Source organism: Gadus morhua, chromosome 10 (genome assembly GCF_902167405.1).
Source record: "Gadus morhua chromosome 10, gadMor3.0, whole genome shotgun sequence".
NCBI lineage: Eukaryota > Metazoa > Chordata > Actinopteri > Gadiformes > Gadidae > Gadus > Gadus morhua.
This window is the reverse complement of record NC_044057.1, coordinates 13,018,972-13,041,471: the sequence shown is the minus strand read 5'-3', so window position 1 is coordinate 13,041,471 and position 22,500 is coordinate 13,018,972. Positions and strand designations below refer to the sequence as shown.

Below are 22,500 nucleotides of genomic sequence, written 5' to 3'. Positions count from 1 at the left end.
CCTCCTTGTTCGCCCAAGCAAGCGTTTTACGTGACATGTTCATTGTAAAGAATAATACCTCGAGGCTACTGTTTGTTTGTTTTTATCCCCACGTTGCTCGGAATTGACGATTCTGTTGACCAATCAATGGAGGGGGTGTGTAGATCGAATCGTCGAGGTTACGGTAGCACTAACTCCACTGAGTATGACTGACTCAGCTGAGAACCGTGCAATGGCGTCCATTCCATGATGCAATTTACCGCTACCGGAAACCAGGCAGAACGAACAAACGATTCGCGAACGACTCCTCCCAGTTCAGTCAAGTTTCCGTTGAATCAATTCACCGGAAACTCGGTGGAGGAGTCGTTCGCGAATCAGCCTAGTTTCCGGTAGCGGTGAATCCCATCATGGAATGCACGCCATTACACGGTTCTCAGCTGAGTCAGTCAGACTCAGTGCTACCGGAAACTCGACAGAACTGGGAGGAGTCGTTCGCAAATCGTTAGTTCGTTCAGACTGGTTTCCGGTAGCGGTAAATCGTATTGTGGAATGCACGCCATTGCACGGTTCTCAGCTGAGTCAGTCAGACTCAGTGGAGTTAGTGCTACCGGAAACTCGTTTGTTCATTCAGTCAAGTTTCCGGTGAACCGAATGGGGAACGAGATGAACAAACGAACGAGAGAAACGAACCGGTTCATTCGTCCTGAAGACTCGTGCATTCGAACCGAACACTAATACATAGTATTGATACTATTCACTATACACAGTAGTGATGCTACTCCCTATCAATTACTCACAATACACAGTACTGATACTACTCACTATACACAGTGCTGATACTATTCAGTAAAAACAGTACTGATGCTACTCACTAACTCTACTCACTATACACAGTGCTGATACTATTCAGTATACACAGTACTGATGCTACTCACTATACACTACTCACTATTCACAGTACTGATGATATACACTGATATTCACTATACACTTTTAACTATAGACAGTACTGCACTGGACTGATTCATGCATTCTGCTCATGCTTGTGTGTGCAAGCAAATGTGTGTGTGTGTGTGTGTATGTGATTATGTGCACCCGTGTGTGTTAATGCATGTGTGTGTGTGTGTTTGTATGGATGAGTGTCTGTGTATATGAGCGTGTGTGTGTGTGTTTGTGCGAGTGTCTGTGTGTGTGTGTGGGTGTGTGTGTGTGTGTGTGTGTGTGTGTGTGTGTGTGTGTGTGTGTGTGTGTGTGTGTGTGTGTGTGTGTGAGTGTGTGTGTGTGTGTGTGTGTGTGTGTGTGTGTGTGTGTGTGTGTGTGTGTGTGCAAGAGAGGAGATATTTGGTTCAGCTCCCCCTCAAGGTTATCACCATGGAAACGTGTTAGTTTGTATTATGGGATGGCAGCACCCTGTTTCTTTGCCGTAAATTGACAAACACGCCAACATGCATCCTACCAGCGTCAACATTCCTCCAGACATCTCTCCTGATCACAACACGTCAGTGTGCATCTGTCCTGGGAAACAGCTGCACAACGCAACACACAACTCAACACAGCACAACACACAACTCAACACACAACGCAACACACAACACAACACCACGTCGGGGGACGGAGACCAGAGGATCCATTCTGATCCGAACCAAATTAAACGGCCGTGTTGCGCTCTGTTCTGACGGCCGTGCCGATTGGTTAACGCGTTGACCGATTGGTGAACACAGCGTTTACAGCACTCTGTTCTTACGGCCGCAGGAATCCAATTCAAACCGATTTAACAGGGTTGGGGTTAGTTTGCAGCTGGGTTTGCAATGCATTTCTCAACGGCTCCAGGGCAAGAGAAGGGGTGCCGCGGGTCACAGGAAGTACCCACAGTCTTGTGATTCATATGATCTATGCCGATCTAGAACCCTAGAAGAGAAGATAACTTAGAAGTATATAACCCCAGAACAGAAGTATATTTCTACAACCCCAGAACAGAAGTACAGGTCTATAACTCTAGAACAGAAGTATAGACCTGTAACTCTACATTGAGAACAGAAGTCTGACTGCTCAGGGAGGGTCGAGGTCTGGATCTCATGTTTTTGAACTCGTTCTCCATCCCTCTGGACGGAGGATTGTTCTCCTCAGTAAACCTTCCAGACTCTGCCTTCTTCTCTCTGTCACCACAACAGACGGGCTGGGACCTTGATGTCTGACAAGAGGAACAATAACACGTCCCAACAGAGAGAGAGAGTGAGAGAGAGTGAGAGAGAGAGAGAGAGAGAGAGAGAGAGAGAGAGAGAGAGAGAGAGAGAGAGAGAGAGAGAGAGAGAGAGAGAGAGAGAGAGAGAGAGAGAGAGAGAGAGTATGTAAACACAACAGAATGTAAAATGATTCTCGTTCTGCCACCCGAACAGCGCTGGGCTCTGCCTCAAGTTTAATTAACCTTTTATTGGCAAGGGTCGAACCATCCTCCCACTCTCTCTCTCTCTCTCTCTCTCTCTCTCTCTCTCTCTCTCTCTCTCTCTCTCTCTCTCTCTCTCTCTCTCTCTCTCTCTCTCTCTCTCCCCCTCTCTCTCTCTCTCTCTCGTTCTCCCTCCCTCCCTCCCTCCCTCCCTTTCTCCCTCTCTCCCTCCCTCCCTCCCTCCCTCCCTCCCTCTCCCTACCTCCCTCCCTCTCTCTCAGAGGCGGTTCTAGACCAATTTTTATGGGGGGGCCAGACTGGGGCCAGGTGTTTTGTTGGAGGGGCACATCTGGGGTACGCAAAATATTTAGTTTAGTACTAAGTAACAGCATTCAAAAACAAAATATACAATAATTGGCTTTTTCCCGTTACAGCATTTATTTCAGTAGCATAGTATTAAGTGTTTCCTTCAGTTACAGCAATTGTCAATATTATACATTTGAAATGTTTCATTGGTTAAAGCAATTGTCAATATTACAACATTTTGGGTGTCCTTCACTGACATCAAACCACTCAGTATCATACATCACCAACAGCAATAAAGTAAGTATGATATATTATGAATCTCAAGTTCCACCTTGTGCGTCAGTGCCACACCATCGCAAGCTTTCGACCCCCCGTCCGGACAGAGGTAGAAAGAAAAAAAAATGTTTGGAGGGGGGGTCACTGGGGGGTACGAACCCCGTTTGGAGGGAGCACTGGCCCCTGCTGCCCCCCCCCCCTAGAACTGCCCCTGCTCTCCCCCTATCTCTCTCTCTCTCTCTCTCTCTCTCTCTCTCTCTCTCTCTCTCTCTCTCTCTCTCTCTCTCTCTCTCTCTCTCTCTCTCTCTCTCTCTCTCTCTCTCTCTCTCTCTCTCTCCCTCTCTCCCTCTATCTCGCTCTCTCTCCCTCCCTCACTCCCTCCCTCTCTCTCTCTCTCTCTCTCTCTCTCTCTCATATTCTAACCCAACCATGCTAACCCGCTTGCACGCAAACATGTCAGGCGCTAGGATGGGCTCAGCACCGCTCCACCACCTGGAGCGAACCCAGGGTCAAATGGCCACTAGTGTCCCCCGCTAAGCGCTACAAGCCAGCGTGGTGTTTGCTGCTGCCCAGCGAGAGCCGTCACTCCTGGGGAGGCTGCGGCACAGCGCTGGCTCACCCTGAGTCACCCCCAGCGGAACACACTCATATATGTTTCATAGCATCCACCATGAATAGGATATCCACCCTGACACCTCCAACAACACCACCACCACCTCCTCCACCACCACTACCACTACCACCACCTGCACCATCACCACCATCCCCTCCACCACCACCTCCTCCACCACCGCCTCCACCCCACAACCACTACCATCTGCAACACCACCACCACCACCACCACCACCACCACCTCCATCACCTCCACCAGCAGCTCCTCCACCTCCACAACCACCACCACCTCCTCCACCACCGCCTCCACCCCCATCTCCACCTCCACCAACTCCCCCACCATCTCCACCACCTGGCAATCAACATCCACCACTTCCCCCCTAACCCCAACCACCACGAGCATCTCTGAAGAACACGGTAAACGTTATAAGCGCTCCTTCTATGATCCACTGCTCGACCTCAAACAGTAAAGTGGTGGCTCCCCCCACCCCCCTCCCCCAGCTCATCAGGGTGAGGTATGGACTCTGTGCGGAGGGTTCGACTCCGTGCGGAGGGTTCGGCTCCAGCAGTCCGCTGCCCGTTGAGTTGATGGAAACATCAGTGAGCCTCGTCCCTCAGCCCGCAAAACCGTGAAGGTCAAACGACCGCAGCGACTCCAACGGCACTAGAGCTACACTCAGACAGGACCAGCAGATCACTATACTGACAGCACTAGAACTACACTCAGACAGGACCAGCAGATCACTATACTGACAGCACTAGAACTACACTCAGACAGGACCAGCAGATCACTATACTGACAGCACTAGAACTACACTCAGACAGGACCAGCAGATCACTATACTGACAGCACTAGAACTACACTCAGACAGGACCAGCAGATCACTATACTGACAGCACTAGAACTACACTCAGACAGGACCAGCAGATCACTATACTGACAGCACTAGAACTACACTCAGACAGGACCAGCAGATCACTACACTACGGCACTAGAACTCTGCGCGGGTTATGTTGCGCAGAGGTTGCCAATTTGTTGATATTTTCATATAGTGTTGTGCATGCATTCATTTAAAATAACTAGTTCCAGTTATTTATAAACAGTGACGGTAACAAACTCTTAAAAAAGAATGTGAACTTGAACAAGTGAAAAATTAACAACTATGAACATAAATAGATTGAACTAAACTTGAAGTAACATCTATCCAGTGTAAACATGCACAACACAAAATTTCAGTAAGGGAACTTAACACGCGTTTGTGAGGCCACAGAATAGGCTACAATTCATTTTAATCAGTGGGAGCCCTGTGCTTGTTTCCCTGCAACAAGAAGGTTCCATCTGGGGGTGATGGAAGACAGTGACACCCTTAGCGTGTTTGAAATGTCCAATCGATTGCGCAATTTTGTTTTATTTTATTTATTTCAGTCATTGCCGAAAACCCGGCCTCGCATAGGTACGTGGTGGGAAATGGAAGCAACGTTTTCAGTGCTTTTACGGATATCTCGGGATACTCCCCTTTGGTTTTGATCCAAAAACCCGCCAGAGAGGTTTGCTCGAACACACTTTTAAGACCACAATCATTAGCTATTTCGATCATTTGATCTTCCTCCTGCACTGACAAGTGATTCGGGATATTGACAATTGGGTTGCGGATCCACTCATTTGTTCGCCGTGGATCTTTGGAGGATGGGAAGTAACATTCAAATTCATTTGAAAGCGCAACAAGGTGATCGCGCACCAGCTGCGAGAGAATAGGCCCTTTCTCAGTCTCTCCCAAAATCCCCACTAATGTTTGGAACATATCGAATACTCCCCTGTCCACTCGTCGTCCCCACAAATCAAGCTTGGCTTTAAATGCAGCAACTTTATCTGCCAGTTTAAAGACAGTCGTCATTCTCCCCTCTGGAGCGTCAGGTTGAGCTGAGCTCATAGTGTGACACTAATGTTGAACTGAACAAGTGAAGTGAGTTTAGGCTGCGCGCACAGCCGCTGAAGCCAATACGTGTTGAGGACGGGACTAACAGACAGTTATGCCTAAGAAAATAAGTTAAGACCTTGCCAAAAATGCAAACATGTTATATGCAATCTAACAACTGCATATAGACTTATGGCATGTAAAAGAGTGACAGTATTGCGAAGTAAATTGAGTTTATGTGCATGCATTTTGCATGACATTTTTTATTTAATTTATTTCTAGTCATGTCGTAGAAAATAAGTTAAGACCTTGCCAAAAATGCAAACATGTTATATGCAATCTAACAACTGCATATAGACTTATGGCATGTAAAAGAGTGACAGTATTGCGAAGTAAATTGAGTTTATGTGCATGCATTTTGCATGACATTTTTTATTTAATTTATTTCTAGTCATGTCGTAGAAAATAAGTTAAGACCTTGACAAAAATGCAAACATGTTATATGCAATCTAACAACTGCATATAGACTTATGGCATGTAAAAGAGTGACAGTATTGCGAAGTAAATTGAGTTTGTGTGCATGCATTTTGCATGACATTTTTTATTTAATTTATTTCTAGTCATGTCGTAGCCTCGTTAACCTACGGCCCGGTTAGGAATGTCCCGCGGCCCGGTACCGGTCCGCGGCCCGGTGGTTGGGGACCGCTGCAGTAGAGTACTACACTGACGGCACTAGAACTACACTCAGACAGGACTAGTAGATTACTACTCCAACGGCACTAGAACTACACTCAGACAGGACTAGTAGATTACTACTCCAACGGCACTAGAACTACACTCAGACAGGACTAGTAGTTTACTACTCCAACGGCACTAGAACTACACTCAGACAGGACTAGTAGATTACTACTCCAACGGCACTAGAACTACACTCAGACAGGACTAGTAGATTACTACTCCAACGGCACTAGAACTGCACTCATGACTCGTAGATCAGGCTTCGCTCAGAAATGACTAGTAGATCACTACACAGTCATGACTAGTAGAACGTAGATCCATGTCACTAGCTAGCAGCAGTAGTATTAGTAGTACAACTGAATGGATTCAGGACATCGTTGTGAATATAAATCCACATTTTAAATCGCACTTATGTTCATGTCCTGGTCAACAGTAAAATGTCAACAAACACTTCATGGACAAGAAATGGATTATTGATATATTTTTTTATCTCTCTCTAGAACCACCAATCAGGACCTTTCTGTGAGACTGGTGTGTGGGTGTGTGTGTGTGTGTGTGTGTGTGTGTGTGTGTGTGTGTGTGTGTGTGTGTGTGTGTGTGTGTGTGTGTGTGTGTGTGTGTGTGTGTGTGTGTGTGTGTGTGTGTGTGTATGTGTGTGTGTGTGTTTGTGTGTCACTATCTCTATGTAAGGCAACACACATTAATGAACACACACATTAACACAACCACGCACACATGCGCACACACACACACACACGCATGCGCACACACACACAGACACACGTGCAGACACCACGCAGGCACCAGCTCATGCATGTATTCAGTGTATTGAACTGAAGCAAAAGGCCAAACACTCAAACAAATACCGCTCTGAGCACGCTGCCATTTGTAGAGCTGGACCGCTGAACCGGACCAATCCGGATAAGTTCACCTGAGGAATACCGGAAAGGTTCGGCTGAAGGGTTCCCCAGACCGGACCTGGGTGGTCCTGCCCCCCTCAGACCGGACCTGGGGGTCCTGCCCCCCTCAGACAAGACTTGGGGGGTACTCCCCCCCAGACCAGACCTGGGGGGTCCTCACCAACCAGGAGCCCCCCCCCCCCCCCCCTGAGAGGAGGGTGGAGGTAAGGATAGGGCTGTGAATACATGGACATGAATACATGAACACACTCATCCTAAACAGGGTTTCCCATAAAGCGGAGATGAGATTAGAGTCCGGGGTGCAGAGGGGCGGGGCCTGGGATCCCGGACTCTGTGTTCTCGGGTTTCAAACCCGATCCGATTTGCACTTCAAACCGTTGGAGCTTTTAATCCTCATTGTTCCCAGCTGGCGGAGCCGGACGGAGACACTCAGATTATTACCCACAAGCCCCGGGGAGACCGGACCAAACCCCGCCCCCTGTGGAGAGGGCCAGGTGATGGAACAGCAGCTAAGAAACCGGCGCTTTGATCCCTCTGCTGCAGTACAGCGCCTCCCGGCCTATCACACGCCGGCGCCGACCCTCCAATCACAGCCCCCCCCCCCCCCCCACCAGGGAACATCTGAGGCTCCGCGACGCCTCTTTCTTCTCTGTTTGAAAGCGTCCACAGATGGAATTCCACTTTTCATGCTTCTGCTTTCATCTGCTGCAGTGCCGAGAAAACAGTCAACCAATCAGCTGAGCTCACAGTCGACCAATAAGCTGCATTGCCGAGAACACAGTCGACCAATCAGCTGAGCTCACAGTCGACCAATCAGCGGAGCTCACAGTCGACCAATAAGCTGCAGTGCCGAGAACACAGTCGACCAATCAGATGAGCTCACAGTCGACCAATCAGCTGAGCTCACAGTCGACCAATAAGCTGCAGCGCCGAGAACACAGTCGACCAATCAGCTGCAACGCTGAGAACACTGTCGACCCATCAGCTGCAGCGCTGAGAAAACAATCAACCAATCAGCTGAGGCCACATTCAACCAAAAAGCTGCGGGCTGAGAACACAGTCGACCAATCAGCTGCAGCACCGAGCCCACAGCCAACCAATCAGCTGCAGTGCTGAAAACACAGTCGACCAATCAGCTGCATTGCTGAGCCCACAGCCGACCAAATAGCTGGGCCCACAATTGACAATTCAACTGAGCCCAGAGTCGATCAATCAGCTGCAGCGCCGAGAACACAGCCGACCAATCCGCTGCCAGCAGTACCAGAGGCACAGAGGGGCGGGACTCACCCATGTCGCCGTCGTTGTCCATCTCGGTGTCCGTCAGGGTGAGGGCCGAGTTGGAGCGGCTGGACAGACAGGAGCTCTGTCCGGAGCGGGCTCCTGAGCGTGGCCCCCGGCCCCACAGCACCAGGCCCTGCTCCGGGGAGCCAGCCTCATGGCCCTGGGGGGCCGCGGGGCCCCGGGAGAAGCGGCTGAGCGGCTGAGACAGCCCCGTCTTGGGACACAGAGCGAAGCCGCGCCGCGTGGACGGCTCGCAGACCCCCAGCTGCCTCAGGGAGAAGGCCTGGCCTGGAGACACAGGTTAACATACGGACATGTTAACATACAGACATGTTAACGCCTGGAGCACAGAGACACATGCTAACAGTGGCGGTTCTACATCCAGTTACACCCCAGGCAAGAATCCCTCCCTTCAAGGGGGGGGGGGGCAAAAACACGATCCAGCTCTTTGCCAAATTTAAATGGATTTGATTATCTGGTTTCATGATGGTTGATGAAGTATCAATACAATATATTCACGAAAGATAAATAAATTAGAAGTCCAAAAAGGGAGTCCCTTGACAGATTTCGAACAATCCTGAATAATTCAGAGTAGAATAGGAAACGGAACAATGAGAGCTAAAACCACATAATTATATTCAAAGATTTAATTTAAATTTCTCACAAATTAGTTTTATAAATATCACCTATTGTATGTCGAGCATTTTACATTTACAGATTCAAAAGAAATATATATTTTGCTGCAGTTTAAACATTCATCCAGACGAAGCTTGATTAAACATCTTTCGTTTCCAAAAAGTAATTATTTGCATAATTATATGTTAAAGAAATAATACATTTATGTCAAACATACAATGTTTTAAATTAAAAAATAATCTCCAAGATAAGATATATTTTCTGACTGAACGATCCAGAGGAAATGTGTTTTCTGTTTATCTGTTCGAACCACAACAGAATAACTCTTCATATTGATTAGTATTATTCTACTAGTTTCTATTAGTTTCTTTCACTGCAAAATGTGGTCATGAAATTATTCAATATTAGGCCTAAATTATTATTTATTAAATCGTAGAACCAGGAGTAGAAAAACAAGAATAAAATGTAATTTATTACGCGATGAAATAAAAATAAAATGAATGCTTGAAAAGATCAAGGAAAACAACTTCTACCCAAACGTCATTAATATCCTATAAATTTGTCATTAAAATCCTATAAATTCTTCAGTGGGTGATAACCTGAGCGCATTATGGTGAATCGCTCTGATTACACTTTCACAGCGAGGATGAGCTCCATAAAAGTACTGCTTTCTTTAATTACTGAAGTGAGAGTTATTCTCTGAGCAGGTCCTCCTATATTTAACGTAATTATATATAATTATTCAAACCGTAAAATAGAATCAGACAGAGGAAACACCTCCTCCTCTCCTCTCATAGTCAGGGTGGAGTGAGGGTAAGTTATGGGTAGTGTTGGGGTAAGTGTTTCATGCAGATGTTAAGGGTCAAGGTCAGGGTTTGGGTAGTATTAATTAGTACTAGTATTACTGGGGGAGTTTTCATTGGCTGTCAGCCTTGTCACTCCCAGAGGTGAGCCAGAGAGGTTTGTTTCATGGCTTTACTAGGAGTAATGCTCCCAGTGCCCCCCTGATTGGTCGCGTCAATGAAGAACGGTTCCTGACAGCATTCATCCAACCATGGAAGGGTAAGGGAAAGTCTTTTAGAGTGTCTCAGGGTTAGTCATTCAGGGATATTCTTTCAGGGTGAGTGTGTTAGGTGAGTGTCTCAGGGTTAGTCTTAAGGGTGAGTCTTTCAGTTTACTTACCGGTCCGGCCAGGTGAGACTGGATAGGCGACTGTACAATGACAATAAAGGCTATCTTAGTAAGGGTTAGGGTTGGACTTTTTTTTAAGGGTGAGTGTTTTAAGGGTGAGTGCTTCAGTCTTTCAGGGTGAGCGTTAAGGATAGTGTTTAAGGGTTTCAGGGTTCTTACCGGTCAGAGAAAGGGTTAGGGTGAATATTTTTTTAAGGGTGAGTGTTTTAAGGGTGAGAATTTTTAATGGTGATTGTCTGAGGGTTAGTCGTTTGTGGTGAGTGTTTCAGGGTGCGTCCTTTGTGGTGAGTGTTTCAGTGCTTCAGTGTTTCAGGGTTAGTCCTTTGTGGTGAGTGTCTCAGGGTGAGTCCTTTGTGGTGAGTGTTTCAGGGTGAGTGTTTCAGTGCTTCAGTGTTTCAGGGTTAGTCCTTTGTGGTGAGTGTCTCAGGGTGAGTCCTTTGTGGTGAGTGTCTCAGGGTGAGTCCTTTGTGGTGAGCGTCTCAGGGTAAGTGTTTTAAGAGTGAGTGTCCGGGGGTCTCACCTGGCCGGCTGTGCTCAAGGGTCTCCCTGCTGGGGGGCGGGGGGGCCCGGGCCCCCAGCAGCAGGCGGGCCCCCGGCTCCTCCACGGCCTGCAGTGTCTCACTGGAGCTGTAGGAGGCCTGGGTGGGCACGCGGCACCTCCTCTCTCTCTCCCCCTCTCGCTCTCCCTCGCTTCTCTTGGACAGCGAGCAGAAGGGCCGGGACCCCCTCACCGGCTCCATGCTGCCAGCATGCTGGGTCTCCCCCACCCCTGGCCCGGGTCCTGGTCCTGGTCCTGGTTCTGAACCTGGTCCTGGTACTGGAATCTGGTCCTCTCCCGTGTCCCGGACCAAAGTCTCTCGCCCACCTCTGCTCTGTCAACCCTGCAGCGACAGAGAGAGAGAGAGAGAGAGAGAGAGAGAGAGAGAGAGAGAGAGAGAGAGAGAGAGAGAAAATAGAGACTTGAAGCCATGGTCTTTATCTTCTGAAGAACAGATGACCCTCCCTGCTCCCCCGTCTCCCCCTCACCCCCTCCCCACACTATATATCTGACTTCATATAGTCATTCATTAATCTAGCTTTAGCCTGGATGCTCCTGGCCGTTGCCCACCAGACTGTGAGCTGTGGTCCCACACGCATGACGAGTTCACCTCCAAGGACGAGTCTGAACACGCCTTCCCCCCAAAGCACCCTCACTGATCACTGAGGAGCGAGTCCTCGGAGGCACCACCGACCGCTCAGAGCCGCTGGTATGGAACACCAGCACCTGGTCTGAACCTGGTCTGCACCTGGTCTGAACCTGGTCTCTACCTGGTCTGAATCTGGTCTGCACCTGGTCTTAATCTGGTCTGAATCTGTTCTGCACCCGGTCTCAATCTGGTCTCTACCTGGTCTGAATCTGTTTTGCACCTGGTCTCAACCTGGTCTGAATCTGTAATGCACCTGGTCTGGATCTGGTCTACACCTGGTCTGAGCCTGGTATCCACCTTGGATGAGACAAAGAATGAGACCTGGTGCGAGACCTGGTGTGAGACCAGTGCTGTGTTCCAATATACATACTTTGCATACTAACTCTACCTAGTTTGAGGATGTTCCAATTAAGACTGGGGCGAAAGAAGTGTACTGCAAGGACCAGGATGGTATCCTGAAAACAGTCAAACCGCTGAGTGTGGATCGGTGTACACTTTTCTTACTCAACGGCAGCCATCTTAGCTACGTAGCGGAAAATGCAGAGCCAGGCTGAGCCAACATTTGCGGATATTGTAGTTTTTATAGCTTTTATAGGTTTTTATAGCTGCTAGGCGAGTTCACTGTTCAAAACGGAACGTTTATTGCGGATGACGAGGAATCCTAATTTCCAGTTAGTTCACCACGGAGTATTCGATTTGGAACAACACTGACATCTGAAAATCAGCGCACTTAGTGAATGTGGATAGTGTGCAACGTTAAAGTGTACTCGTGGAAGTATGGATATCGGAACACAGCACTGGTGTTTCTACCAAAGTCTTTGTGTGTCAGCTGCATGCTCTGTGCGCCCCCCCCCCGCCCCCTTCCACTGCAGACCGAGTTAGAGGAAGTCTCGCTCTGCTTCTCCCCGATGAAATCTCTTCAGTTCACATCAAGCGTCAAAGACTTCCAGGGAGACTCAGAGAACAACCCTGTCCCTTAGAGACGAGAGAGAGAGGGAGAGAGAGAGAGAGAGAGAGAGAGAGAGAGAGAGAGAGAGAGAGAGAGAGAGAGAGAGAGAGAGAGAGAGAGAGAGAGAGAGAGAGAGAGAGAGGGAGAGGGAGAGAGAGAGAGAGAGAGAGAGAGAGAGAGAGAGAGAGAGAGAGAGAGAGAGAGAGAGAGAGGAGGACAGAGAGAGAAGGACAGAGAGGGAGAGAGAGTCGGAGAGAGAGAGAGAGAGGGAGAGAGAGAGAGAGAGAGAGAGAGAGAGAGAGAGAGAGAGAGAGGGAGAGAGAGAGAGAGAGAGAGAGAGGAGGACAGAGAGAGAAGGACAGAGAGGGAGAGAGTCCTAGAGAGAGAGAGAGAGAGAGAAAGAGAGAGCGAGAGAGGAAAAAGGACAGGGAGAGAGAAAAGGACAGAGAGGGAGAGAGAGTCAGAGGGAGAGAGAGAGAGAGAGAGAGAGAGAGAGAGAGAGAGGGAGGCAGACCAGTAATGACAGTGTTTCTAGGCCATGTCCATGCCGCCTGGTGCCGTCAGGACGGTGATATCTGGGTTCCCTGGTGGCTGCGGACCAATCAGACTCCCCCCCCCCCCACCCCCAGCACGCCACACAACACACGCCATCACACAGACCTCCTCTCTGCCTGCACATCGCCCTGCTTGCTCCTTATTGGCCGAGAGGTGTGGGCGGGGTGAGACATGCCCCGCCTCCTCTATGGGCTGAACAGATTGATTGATCAGCTTAATTAGATCCGCGCTCCAATCAGAGGTGGTGCTTTAGGCCCCGTCCACACGAAGCCGAAACGGGCGAAACCGTTCCGGTTTCGATCTATCCGATTTCGGAGTATCTCCGTAAAGACGGAGTCAAGAGAAACCGGGTAGATCTGTAGAAACGCTGTAGTACACATGCCAGGCCCATAAGGGGCGCTGCTTCTGCTACAGAAATCCAGAAGAAAATTAAATAAGAAGAAGAGGCGAGCATGCGCATAAAGGCTGCCCCCCGAACCACTAACAACACAAACAAATAGTCAGTCAACAGTCTCAATAAATAATGGCTCAGCAACCCAACAAGTGACATGATCTGCTGCAGAACGATTACAAGCCTGTAGTCCGCCATTATCTTTGTTGTTGTGAGTTCTGAGACTCCGCGGGCTTAACAGTCATTGGCTAGAGGGTCGAGGGGTGGGGCGATGACGTCATGGTTTACGGTTTCAGTCGGTTTCAGACGTCCACACGAATCCAAAACGAAACCGGGTAGATTTGAAACCACCTCCGAGGGTGGTTTCAGAAGTTTACGGTTTCGGTCAGCGGATTCGCCGGCTTTGTGTGGACGGAAGGCCGAACCGTACAAGACCTTTGCGGTTTCGCCATGAAATCGGCTTCGTGTGGACGGGGCCTTAGGCTAACAGGCCAACTCTGAATCACTCTGACTAACTCAGACTAACTCTTCTGACTCACTGTGACTAATTCAGACCAACTCAGACTAACTCAGACTAACTCAGACTAACCCAGACTAACTCCTGCTATTACAAACGCCTCCTGTGAATGTGAGGGGCTGTTTTAGACCTGGTTTAGATCTGGTCTTGGTGTGCTCCAGGTCCTGGGTTAGACCTGGCCTAGGTGGGATCTCGGTCTTGGTTAGTCCTGGTCTAGGTGTGCTCCAGGTCCTGGGTTAGACCTGGTCTGGGTTAGACCTGGCCTAGGTGTGCTCCAGGTCCTGGGTTAGAGCTGGCCTAGGTGTGCTCCAGGTCCTGGGTTAGACCTGGCCTAGGTGTGCTCCAGGTCCTGGGCTAGACCTGGTCTGGGTTAGACCTGGCCTAGGTGTGCTCCAGGTCCTGGGTTAGACCTGGCCTAGGTGTGCTCCAGGTACTGGGCTAGACCTGGTCTGGGTTAGACCTGGCCTAGGTGTGCTCCAGGTCCTGGGTTAGACCTGGTCTTGGTGTGCTCCAGGTCCTTGGCTAGGCCTGGTCTGGGTTAGACCTGGCCAAGGTGTGCTCCAGGTCCCTGGTTAGACCTGGCCTAGGTGTGCTCCAGGTCCTGGGTTAGACCTGGTCTTGGTGTGCTCCAGGTCCTTGGCTAGGCCTGGTCTGGGTTAGACCTGGCCTAGGTGTGCTCCAGGTCCTGGGTTAGACCTGGGCTTGGTGTGCTCCAGGTCCTTGGCTAGGCCTGGTCTGGGTTAGACCTAGCCTAGGTGTGCTCCAGGTCCTGGGTTAGACCTGGTTTAGATGTGCTCCAGGTCCCGTGCCGCAGCCCAGCAGCGTCTAGCGGAGGGAGAGCTGACTCTGCAGCCGTCACATGACCGCAGCAGTCACGGCAAGCGGTGATCTGGGAGAAAGCGTTTGCGCTACGGAGCATAGCACTATCATGAAGGGCTCCCCCCGCCCCCCCCCCCCCCCCCCCCCCCCACCCCCACGGCCCCCCTGACGGCCCCTGACCTACAGCGCCCCCCGTTTGGCTCGTTTGGCGTGAAGAAGTGTCAGAGCCGGTCAGCGGGCAGTGAAGTCATCCGTCTTCACAGACAGTAGAGACACACCTTCACTTCTGCTGCGTGAAGACCATAAATACACTATGAGTGGAGCTCCTCTGTCTCCTCCTGCTCCTCTCCCTCTTGGAGGAGAGAGGAGAGGAGAGAAGGAGAGGAGAGAGGAGAAGAGAGAAGAGAGAAGAAAGAGAAGATGAGAGAGGAGGAGGAGGGGAGGGAGGAGAGAAGAGGAGGAGAAGAGGAGAGAGGAGGAGGAGGAGAGAGGGGGAGGAAAGGGAGGAGAGAGATGATGGAGCTTCTGAAAACAGACCCAGCTCTCTTTAACTCAGCACCTCCAACAATAGCTCCGACAGCTCTGCATAATTCATCTCTCTCTCCTCCTCTCTGCTCCTTCTCCTCTCCTCTTCACTCCTACTCTCCTCTCTCTCCATCTTTACTTCGTTGCACGCTCTCTCTCGTTCCTTCATTCTCCCAGTTCTATTTCAGCTCCTCCATAAGTCTCGGTTAACTGGTTACTTAATAGCCAGTTCCTTCAGTCAGGCAGACAGACTGGCAGAGAGACAGGCAGAGAGACAGGTCTAGGGCATAAATGTAAAGATAGAGATACACGGTGTGTTAATGAATAGGATTCACTCATATATACCATCGTACACCCCCTTCTCTCTCGCGCTCTCTCTCTCCCTCAATCTCTCTAACCATCTTTATACTTCTCTCTCTCTATCTCTGTACGTTTTATTGGCTGAATAACATCTTTCTATCAGTGAGTTTAATAATATAATAATTTAATAAACTGGATTCTCCCAGCGACCGAACCAAACGTAAGTAGAGCAGAGATGTTTACAAACCCCCCCAAACACAGACGCCACCGCTTTATTTATTCATCGAATCTTTAGAGGAGAAAACCGCACACGCAGCCAAATTCACCTTTTAATGAAATTGCCGGAGATGGACTTATGATTACGGAGCAGCAGCCATACTGTCGGCTGTATCTGTTTCCATCTGTATCTTCTCCTCTCCTCTCCATCACAACACGCCGGTAACCTAGGTTACCTGTACGGTGTTGTAGACTCAAAACAAGCCGCTCTCCTCATCACGTCTAATTACTGCGCCGCGTCGGCCGGGGCTGTGCACTTTGTGGTTCTCGGAAGCGCTCCTTATTTCTCACGGGGTCTCTCCTTGTGATTACTGTTTCCACGGCGGAGGAAGTAAACCTGCTGTAACGTGTTCAGAGCGGCGCTCGAGGCTGCTGCGCTCTTTACTCAAACACCGCCGCCTCGGAGCTGCCGACGCAGAACCCTTAACCAGTCAGTCGAGGCAGAACCCTTAACCAGTCAGCCGACGCAGAACCCTTAACCAGTCGGCCAACGCAGAACCCTTAACCAGTCGGCCGACGCAGAACCCTTAACCAGTCGGCCGACGCAGAACCCTTAACCAGTCAGTCGACGTCGAACCCTTAACCAGTCAGCCGACGCAGAACCCTTAACCAGTCGGCCAACGCAGAACCCTTAACCAGTCGGCCGACGTAGAAGCCTTAACCAGTCAGCTGATGCAGAACCCTTAGCCAGTCAGCTGGTGTAGATCCCTTAACCAGTCAGCTGACGTAGAAGCCCTTAACCAGTCAGCTGATACAGAACCCTTAACCAACCAGGATCAACCTGAAGAACTGCGGCTGTACACCACATCAATGAGAGCAGGAGCTGGACAGTGGACATGAAATAAGATGGAATAATTATATAATTACAGTTATTTTCCTTTGTGGCCTTTCGTGATTTCAGCCGTGCTTCCCGGCGCTCTGAGGGGGAAATCAGCATCCGGTGAAACGCTGCGTGAATACAAAACAGAGATTCAGACAATACCATCAACCCCCTGACACCCACACCAGGACACAGTGCCACCACCCCTCTCACACCCAGACACATTGCCACCACCCCCCTCACACCCAGACACAGTACCTGAACCCCCTCACACCATGATCCAGACAAAGTATGAACACCCAGACACAGTACCTCTCCCCCCTCGCACCCGCATCGAGACACAGTGCCACCACCCCCCTCAGACACACCAATCTCTCTGCCACCGCTAAACCAGCCGAGCCCTGACCAACAGGAGGTGAGCCCCCCCTCCTGTCATGAGTAGTGGCGCTGTGTGCCATGATCACAGCCACCAGGAACGATAGGTTGAGTGTTTGCCCTCTGCAGGGCGAGACGAGGGGTATTAGCCAAACAGAAGGACAACAGTTCGAGAATACTTAGAGGAAACACAACCACCAAGAAAACTCTTGCTTTTCTTCTGCGCTTGTCAGCGGTTTTGGGAGTAAAGTAGGTCACGGCCCGAAACGGAATACTGAATACTGAATACTGGAGAATGAAGACGGAAGAGTGAGACTGAGGGGCATATTAAAGAAACATCCATCTGGAGCCACCAATATCTCTGCTCCTAAAGCTCCAGAGGAGCTCACCCTGAAACCACCAGAACCTCTAGCGTGGCCGCCAGGAGCCTCCACCTGGAACCTCCACCTGGTGGACCAACCAGCCAGGAGACCCACAATGCTTCCACCTCCTCCTCCACCTCCTCCTCCTCCTCCTCCTCCTCTTCCTCCTCCCCAACCTCCTCCTCCTCCTCCTCCTCCTCCTCCTCCTCCTCCTCCTCCTCCTCCCCAACCTCCTCCTCCTCCTCCTCCACCTCCCCTCCTCCTCCTCCTCCTCCTCCTCCTCCTCCTCCTCCTCCTCCTCCTCCTCCTCCTCCTCCTCAACCTCCTCCCCCTGCTCCTCCTCCTCCTCCTCCACCTCCTAGAGTGGCCCCTGGGCCAGAGAGGCCTTGGCTTTTAGTGTCATGCGGGTCGTGTCAACTGAATTATTCAGACAGCGGCGGAGCCGAGCTCTCCTCTGTCTCCTGCTGGGACCTCCTCCGGTCTCCTGCTGGGACCTCCGCTGGTCTCCTGCTGGGACCACCTCCGGTTTCTTGCTGGGACGTCCCGGGACATCAAAGGTCTGACCCCGATGGCCGGTCCGATGGGGAGGGGGAGGTAGGGAGAGAGAGAGAGAGAGAGAGAGAGAGAGAGAGAGAGAGAGAGAGAGAGAGAGAGAGAGAGAGAGAGAGAGAGAGAGAGAGAGGAACAGGGAGAGGGGAAGGAGGGAGTAGGAGAGGGAGAGGGGGGGCGGAATGGAGAGGGGCGGAAGGGGGAGGGGGTTGGGAGTGTTATTATGGCCCAGTGAGGCTGTGCTCCGCAGGAAGACGGTCCAAAATTAAACTCTGTGTTGATGGTTATGCTGATGGGCGTCGGAGGAGTGGGGAAGCGGCGGGCGACCGGCGGTCTCAGTGATAACCGCCTGGATCCGTTAAACTGCTGATGTCGATCACGGTCACAGCTCCAGCCGCTCAGTACACATCCTCAGAACACCTCCAGCGCCTCAGCCGGTCTGAACCACTGTACTCTCCTCTACTCCGGTCCGATCCAGTGGCGGTGGGTCAATAGGGGGTGCTAGGGCACCGCCCCTCCGTGAAATATTCACTTGAATATAATATAATATAAAAAATATGAAATAAATCACCAAAAATAAAGAGTGTTTATCCTTGTTTAATTGTGTGATGGACCGTAGGGTACTTGCCTTGCCAGCAACCATTCAATGCGTCTGAACGTCAATTCTTTGGGCTAGGCTTGTTATTGGTCATTTGAGATAAAGACCTCCTCCAAGAGAGGGGGCGCCGGTCACGATGAAGTCAATGTGAGCTCGCAAACATTTTGCTGTCCATCAAGCAGAGACAGCTTTTCATTGGCACATGAAATTCAATTTGGGTCGCAATTTTGTGCGCCCCAGGCCAATGGCATTGCTCCATGTTTTTTTTTCACCACATGATTATACAATTCAGGGAATCATTCAAATAGGCTACCTCCCTCAGCAGCATTCGCGCAACACAAATACATGCAGAGAAGAAATAGATCGCTAACTAGCAGAGAGTTGTAAAGCACTTTCCACCCATTTCATTGGAGGAATGGACCCAAGCAATGTTATACTTAAAAAGAGCAATTTAATCTTTCGGCTTGTAGCATTTTAACAATATGAAGCAACTGATCCATATTTATAAATGCATGTGAAATAGACATTGAGCCTCACAAAAAATGTACGCTATAGGTGATCATGATTTGCCTCAATATCAGAACAGAATAACCTCCATGGGTCAAATAGCAGTGGCTGGTGGAATGGCCATAGGTAAGTCTGTATATGCAGTTTAAGCTTGTCCAGGCCCTGCAAGTCAAGATGTAGGCTACGAATCTGAATAAATAGTAGGTAATAGGTTATAGGTAGTGGCCATCCCCAAAATGCATCAGAATACAGGTAATAAAATCTACCAAATTCAAAATTTTCTAGACCAGACCGGTATAGTGGTCTGGTCTACTGTCGGGTCCAGGGTGGTACGGTCTCCCCCAGTCCAGACCGGTCTAGTGGTCTGGTCTACTGTCGGGTCCAGGGTGGTACGTTCTCTAGTCCGGTCCAGACCGGTCTAGTGGTCTGTTCTACTGTCGGGTCCAGGGTGGTACGTTCTCTAGTCGGGGCCAGACCGGTCTAGTGGTCTGGTCTACTGTCGGGTCCAGGATGGTACGTTCTCTAGTCCGGACCAGACCGGTCTAGTGGTCTGGTCTACTGTCGGATCCAGGGTGGTACGGTCTCCCCCAGTCCAGACCCAGGATTAGGAGGTCAGTCTCCCAGCAGTCGAGGGCTGAGCTGTTGGTTTCGAGGTTGGAGGCCGGCTGGCAGGTAGAGGCTGTGGCCTCAAACCAGGCAGTAACCTCCAACCAGGCGGTAGCCACATACCAGGCTAAAGCCTCCAACCAGGCTGTAGCCTCCGACCAGACTAGCCGCCAGCCTGCCACCCCACAGACAGGCTTGAGGCTAACCAGCAGCTAACCTGTCAAACGCGTCAGAGCTCAGCAGGCGGCCAGCTAGCCGCCAGCGCTCTGCGGCGGCTATCCGAGCGCTCTTCAGAGGCTCAGAGATGTTCTCGTTGAGGAGTCTGAAGCGCTGCAGACCGACGAGAAGCGGAACCGTTCGATTGCTCCCGGTGGTGACCTCGTCCCCAGGCCTGCGCTGACGTCCTGCGTTCTGCTCCTTACAGGACACCGTCCAGAAGCCAGGTGGGAGGACTGGATGTGTTACTGGTGATGGTGAACCCTCTCTGAGCTGGGGGGGGGGGGGGTGCATGGCCGAGCAAGGTTGTAGTGGTGGTGAACCCTCTCTGAGAGCTGGGGGGGGGGTGGGGAGGGTGGTAGGTTCTAGTGGTGGTGAACCCACTCCTGAGGGGGGGGGGGGGGTGGGGGGTAGGTTCTAGTGGTGGAGAACCCACTCCTTGGGGGGGGGGGGGTGCTAGGCCGAGCGAGGTTCTGCGAGTGGGAAGCGCTCTATTCAGGGAACAGACTTCATGTTGTTTTACACGCTCCGCACCGCGACTTCACACGCGTGTAGAATTACCAACACCCATCTGTTATTATTATTACATGTTATCACACTATTAATATATTAATTCATTATTAAATCTGTCAAATTAATAAAAAAGTGTACCATATACTAATTAAATTAATTAGCTATTATTGTTTTTGGATTATTATTCTTATTATAATTATTGTTGCATGTTTACAATATATTATTATTTCATTTTATGCTATTGTTAATAAGAAAATAATGTTACACATTACGCTATTAAAGATTCTCATCTTATATAAACATGCCATGTTTCTAATCATTTTGTATCATTACATCCTAATTATGTATCTACTCTTAAATATGATATAACTGGTGTTATAAATTCTAACATCACTTAGTATTTTGTTTCAATATTATTAAATAATATATAATCTGTATTAAAAATGAGATTAATATAATTGTATATGATGATAATATAATGATATGTTCTCATATTATTAGATAGTATATTATTAATGTAAAATATGTTATTAATATGTTACCAAATTATAATGAAATGTTCTCACATATGATATAACTTATTATGTGTGAAAGTATTATTATTACATGTTGTTATATAATAACATTATATTATTATGAATAAAAGGGACAAAACTATTGTTATATATGATAGTATTATCATTAAATGTTATCATATTATTGCACAGTATATTATTACTAAATATGATATAACTTATATATGTGATAGTATTATTATTATATGTTATCATATTATTACATAATATATTATATTTCCTTAAAATGAAATAACTTATTATATATGATAGTTATATTTATGCATTTTATCTTATAATAACATGGTAGATTACGTTTACTAAATTTGATATAGCTGTTATATTATAGGATCGTATTATTATTACATGTTGATATATTATTGCATAATATAGTCATCATTTAGTTATGTTTGTTATTAGAATTAAATATGATACTATAATTAAATATGAAATTATTAGTATTAAATGTTATCATATAATGATGTTATATAGTATCACATGGTATAACATATTGTTACATATGATATTTTTTACACCAGATTGTTTTATTATTAAATGTTATCATTGATAAAAACATGTTAGAATGTAGCGTATTATTATTATTAAAGATGTTTCTGAGACGGCGTGTGTCACACACGGCGTCTTTCTCAATGGATCTCTCTCTGAAGCATCTCTCTCAATCTCTATAGCATCGCTCTCTCTCTCTCTATAGCATCTCTCTCATTATAGCATCACTCTCTCTCTATACCATCGCTATCTCTTTCTCTATAGCATCTCTCTCTCTCTCTATAGCATCGCTATCTCTCTCTCTCTCTCTCTCTCTCTCTCTCTCTCTCTCTCTCTCTCTCTCTCTCTCTCTCTCTCTCTCTCTCTCTCTCTCTCTCTCTCTCTCTCTCTCTCTCTCCTCTCTCTCTCTGTCCCTCTTTCTGTCCCTCTCACTCTCTCTCTTTTGCTCTCTCTGTCTTTCTCTCTCTCTCTTTCTCTCTCTCTGTCTCACTGCCTATCTCTCTCTCTGTATGTCTCTCTCTTTCTCTCTTTCTGTCTTTGTCTCTCTATCTGCCTCTCTCTCTCTCTCTCTCTCTCTCTCTCTCTCTCTCTCTCTCTCTCTCTCTCTCTCTCTCTCTCTCTCTCTCTCTCTCTCCCTCTCTCTCTCTCTCTCTCTCTCTCTCTCTCTCTCTCTCTCTCTCTCTCTCTCTCTCTCTCTCTCTCTAAGAATTCACTCTAATAGTATTTCACGTAGTAGTATTAAATGTACGAGTATTCAATATAAATGTATTTCCTTTAACATAATTTGTAATAACGGTATTAAATAAAATAGCATTGTTGGTTATTGGTAATAACGAACATAAGAGTTTTTTAGAGGTGAAGGTGTTGTTTAGGGGCAGTCCGGCATTGAGGGGTCACCCCATGTTCCGGTCTCTCCCCCGTCCCTCGACTGGCTCTCCCCCCATGTTCCTGTCTCTCCCCCGTCTTTCCCCCCCCTTGTTCCTGTCGCTCCCCCGTCTCTCCCCCCACGTTCCTGTCTCTCCCCCGTCTCTCTGTTGACTATAGCGGGGGGTGGGGGGGGGGGGCGGGACCTGGACTTCATGTTTACCTCCGTAAACATGTGTCTGTTCAAGCCCAGGGGATTGTGGGTCGTTCCT

At 48.9% G+C, this 22,500-nt stretch overlaps 1 protein-coding gene across 6 annotated transcripts in view; it reads right to left on the bottom strand.

Moving 5' to 3' along the window:
* The window catches only part of si:dkey-237h12.3 (teneurin-3), a 126,538-nt gene that overhangs the window by 100,688 nt on the left and 3,350 nt on the right, over positions 1 to 22,500 (bottom strand). For 4 of the 6 annotated variants that reach the window (XM_030368436.1, XM_030368437.1, XM_030368439.1 and 1 more), the window contains exons 2-4: positions 10,759 to 11,119; positions 10,230 to 10,259; positions 8,418 to 8,699 (exon numbers count right to left, since the gene is read on the bottom strand). In XM_030368436.1, coding sequence (XP_030224296.1) covers positions 8,418 to 8,699; positions 10,230 to 10,259; positions 10,759 to 10,978 — 532 coding nt within the window. In that variant the 5' untranslated portion in view covers positions 10,979 to 11,119. The remainder of the gene's footprint in view (positions 1 to 8,417; positions 8,700 to 10,229; positions 10,260 to 10,758; positions 11,120 to 22,500) is intronic. The other 2 variants (XM_030368438.1, XM_030368441.1) reach the window with 1 other exon arrangement.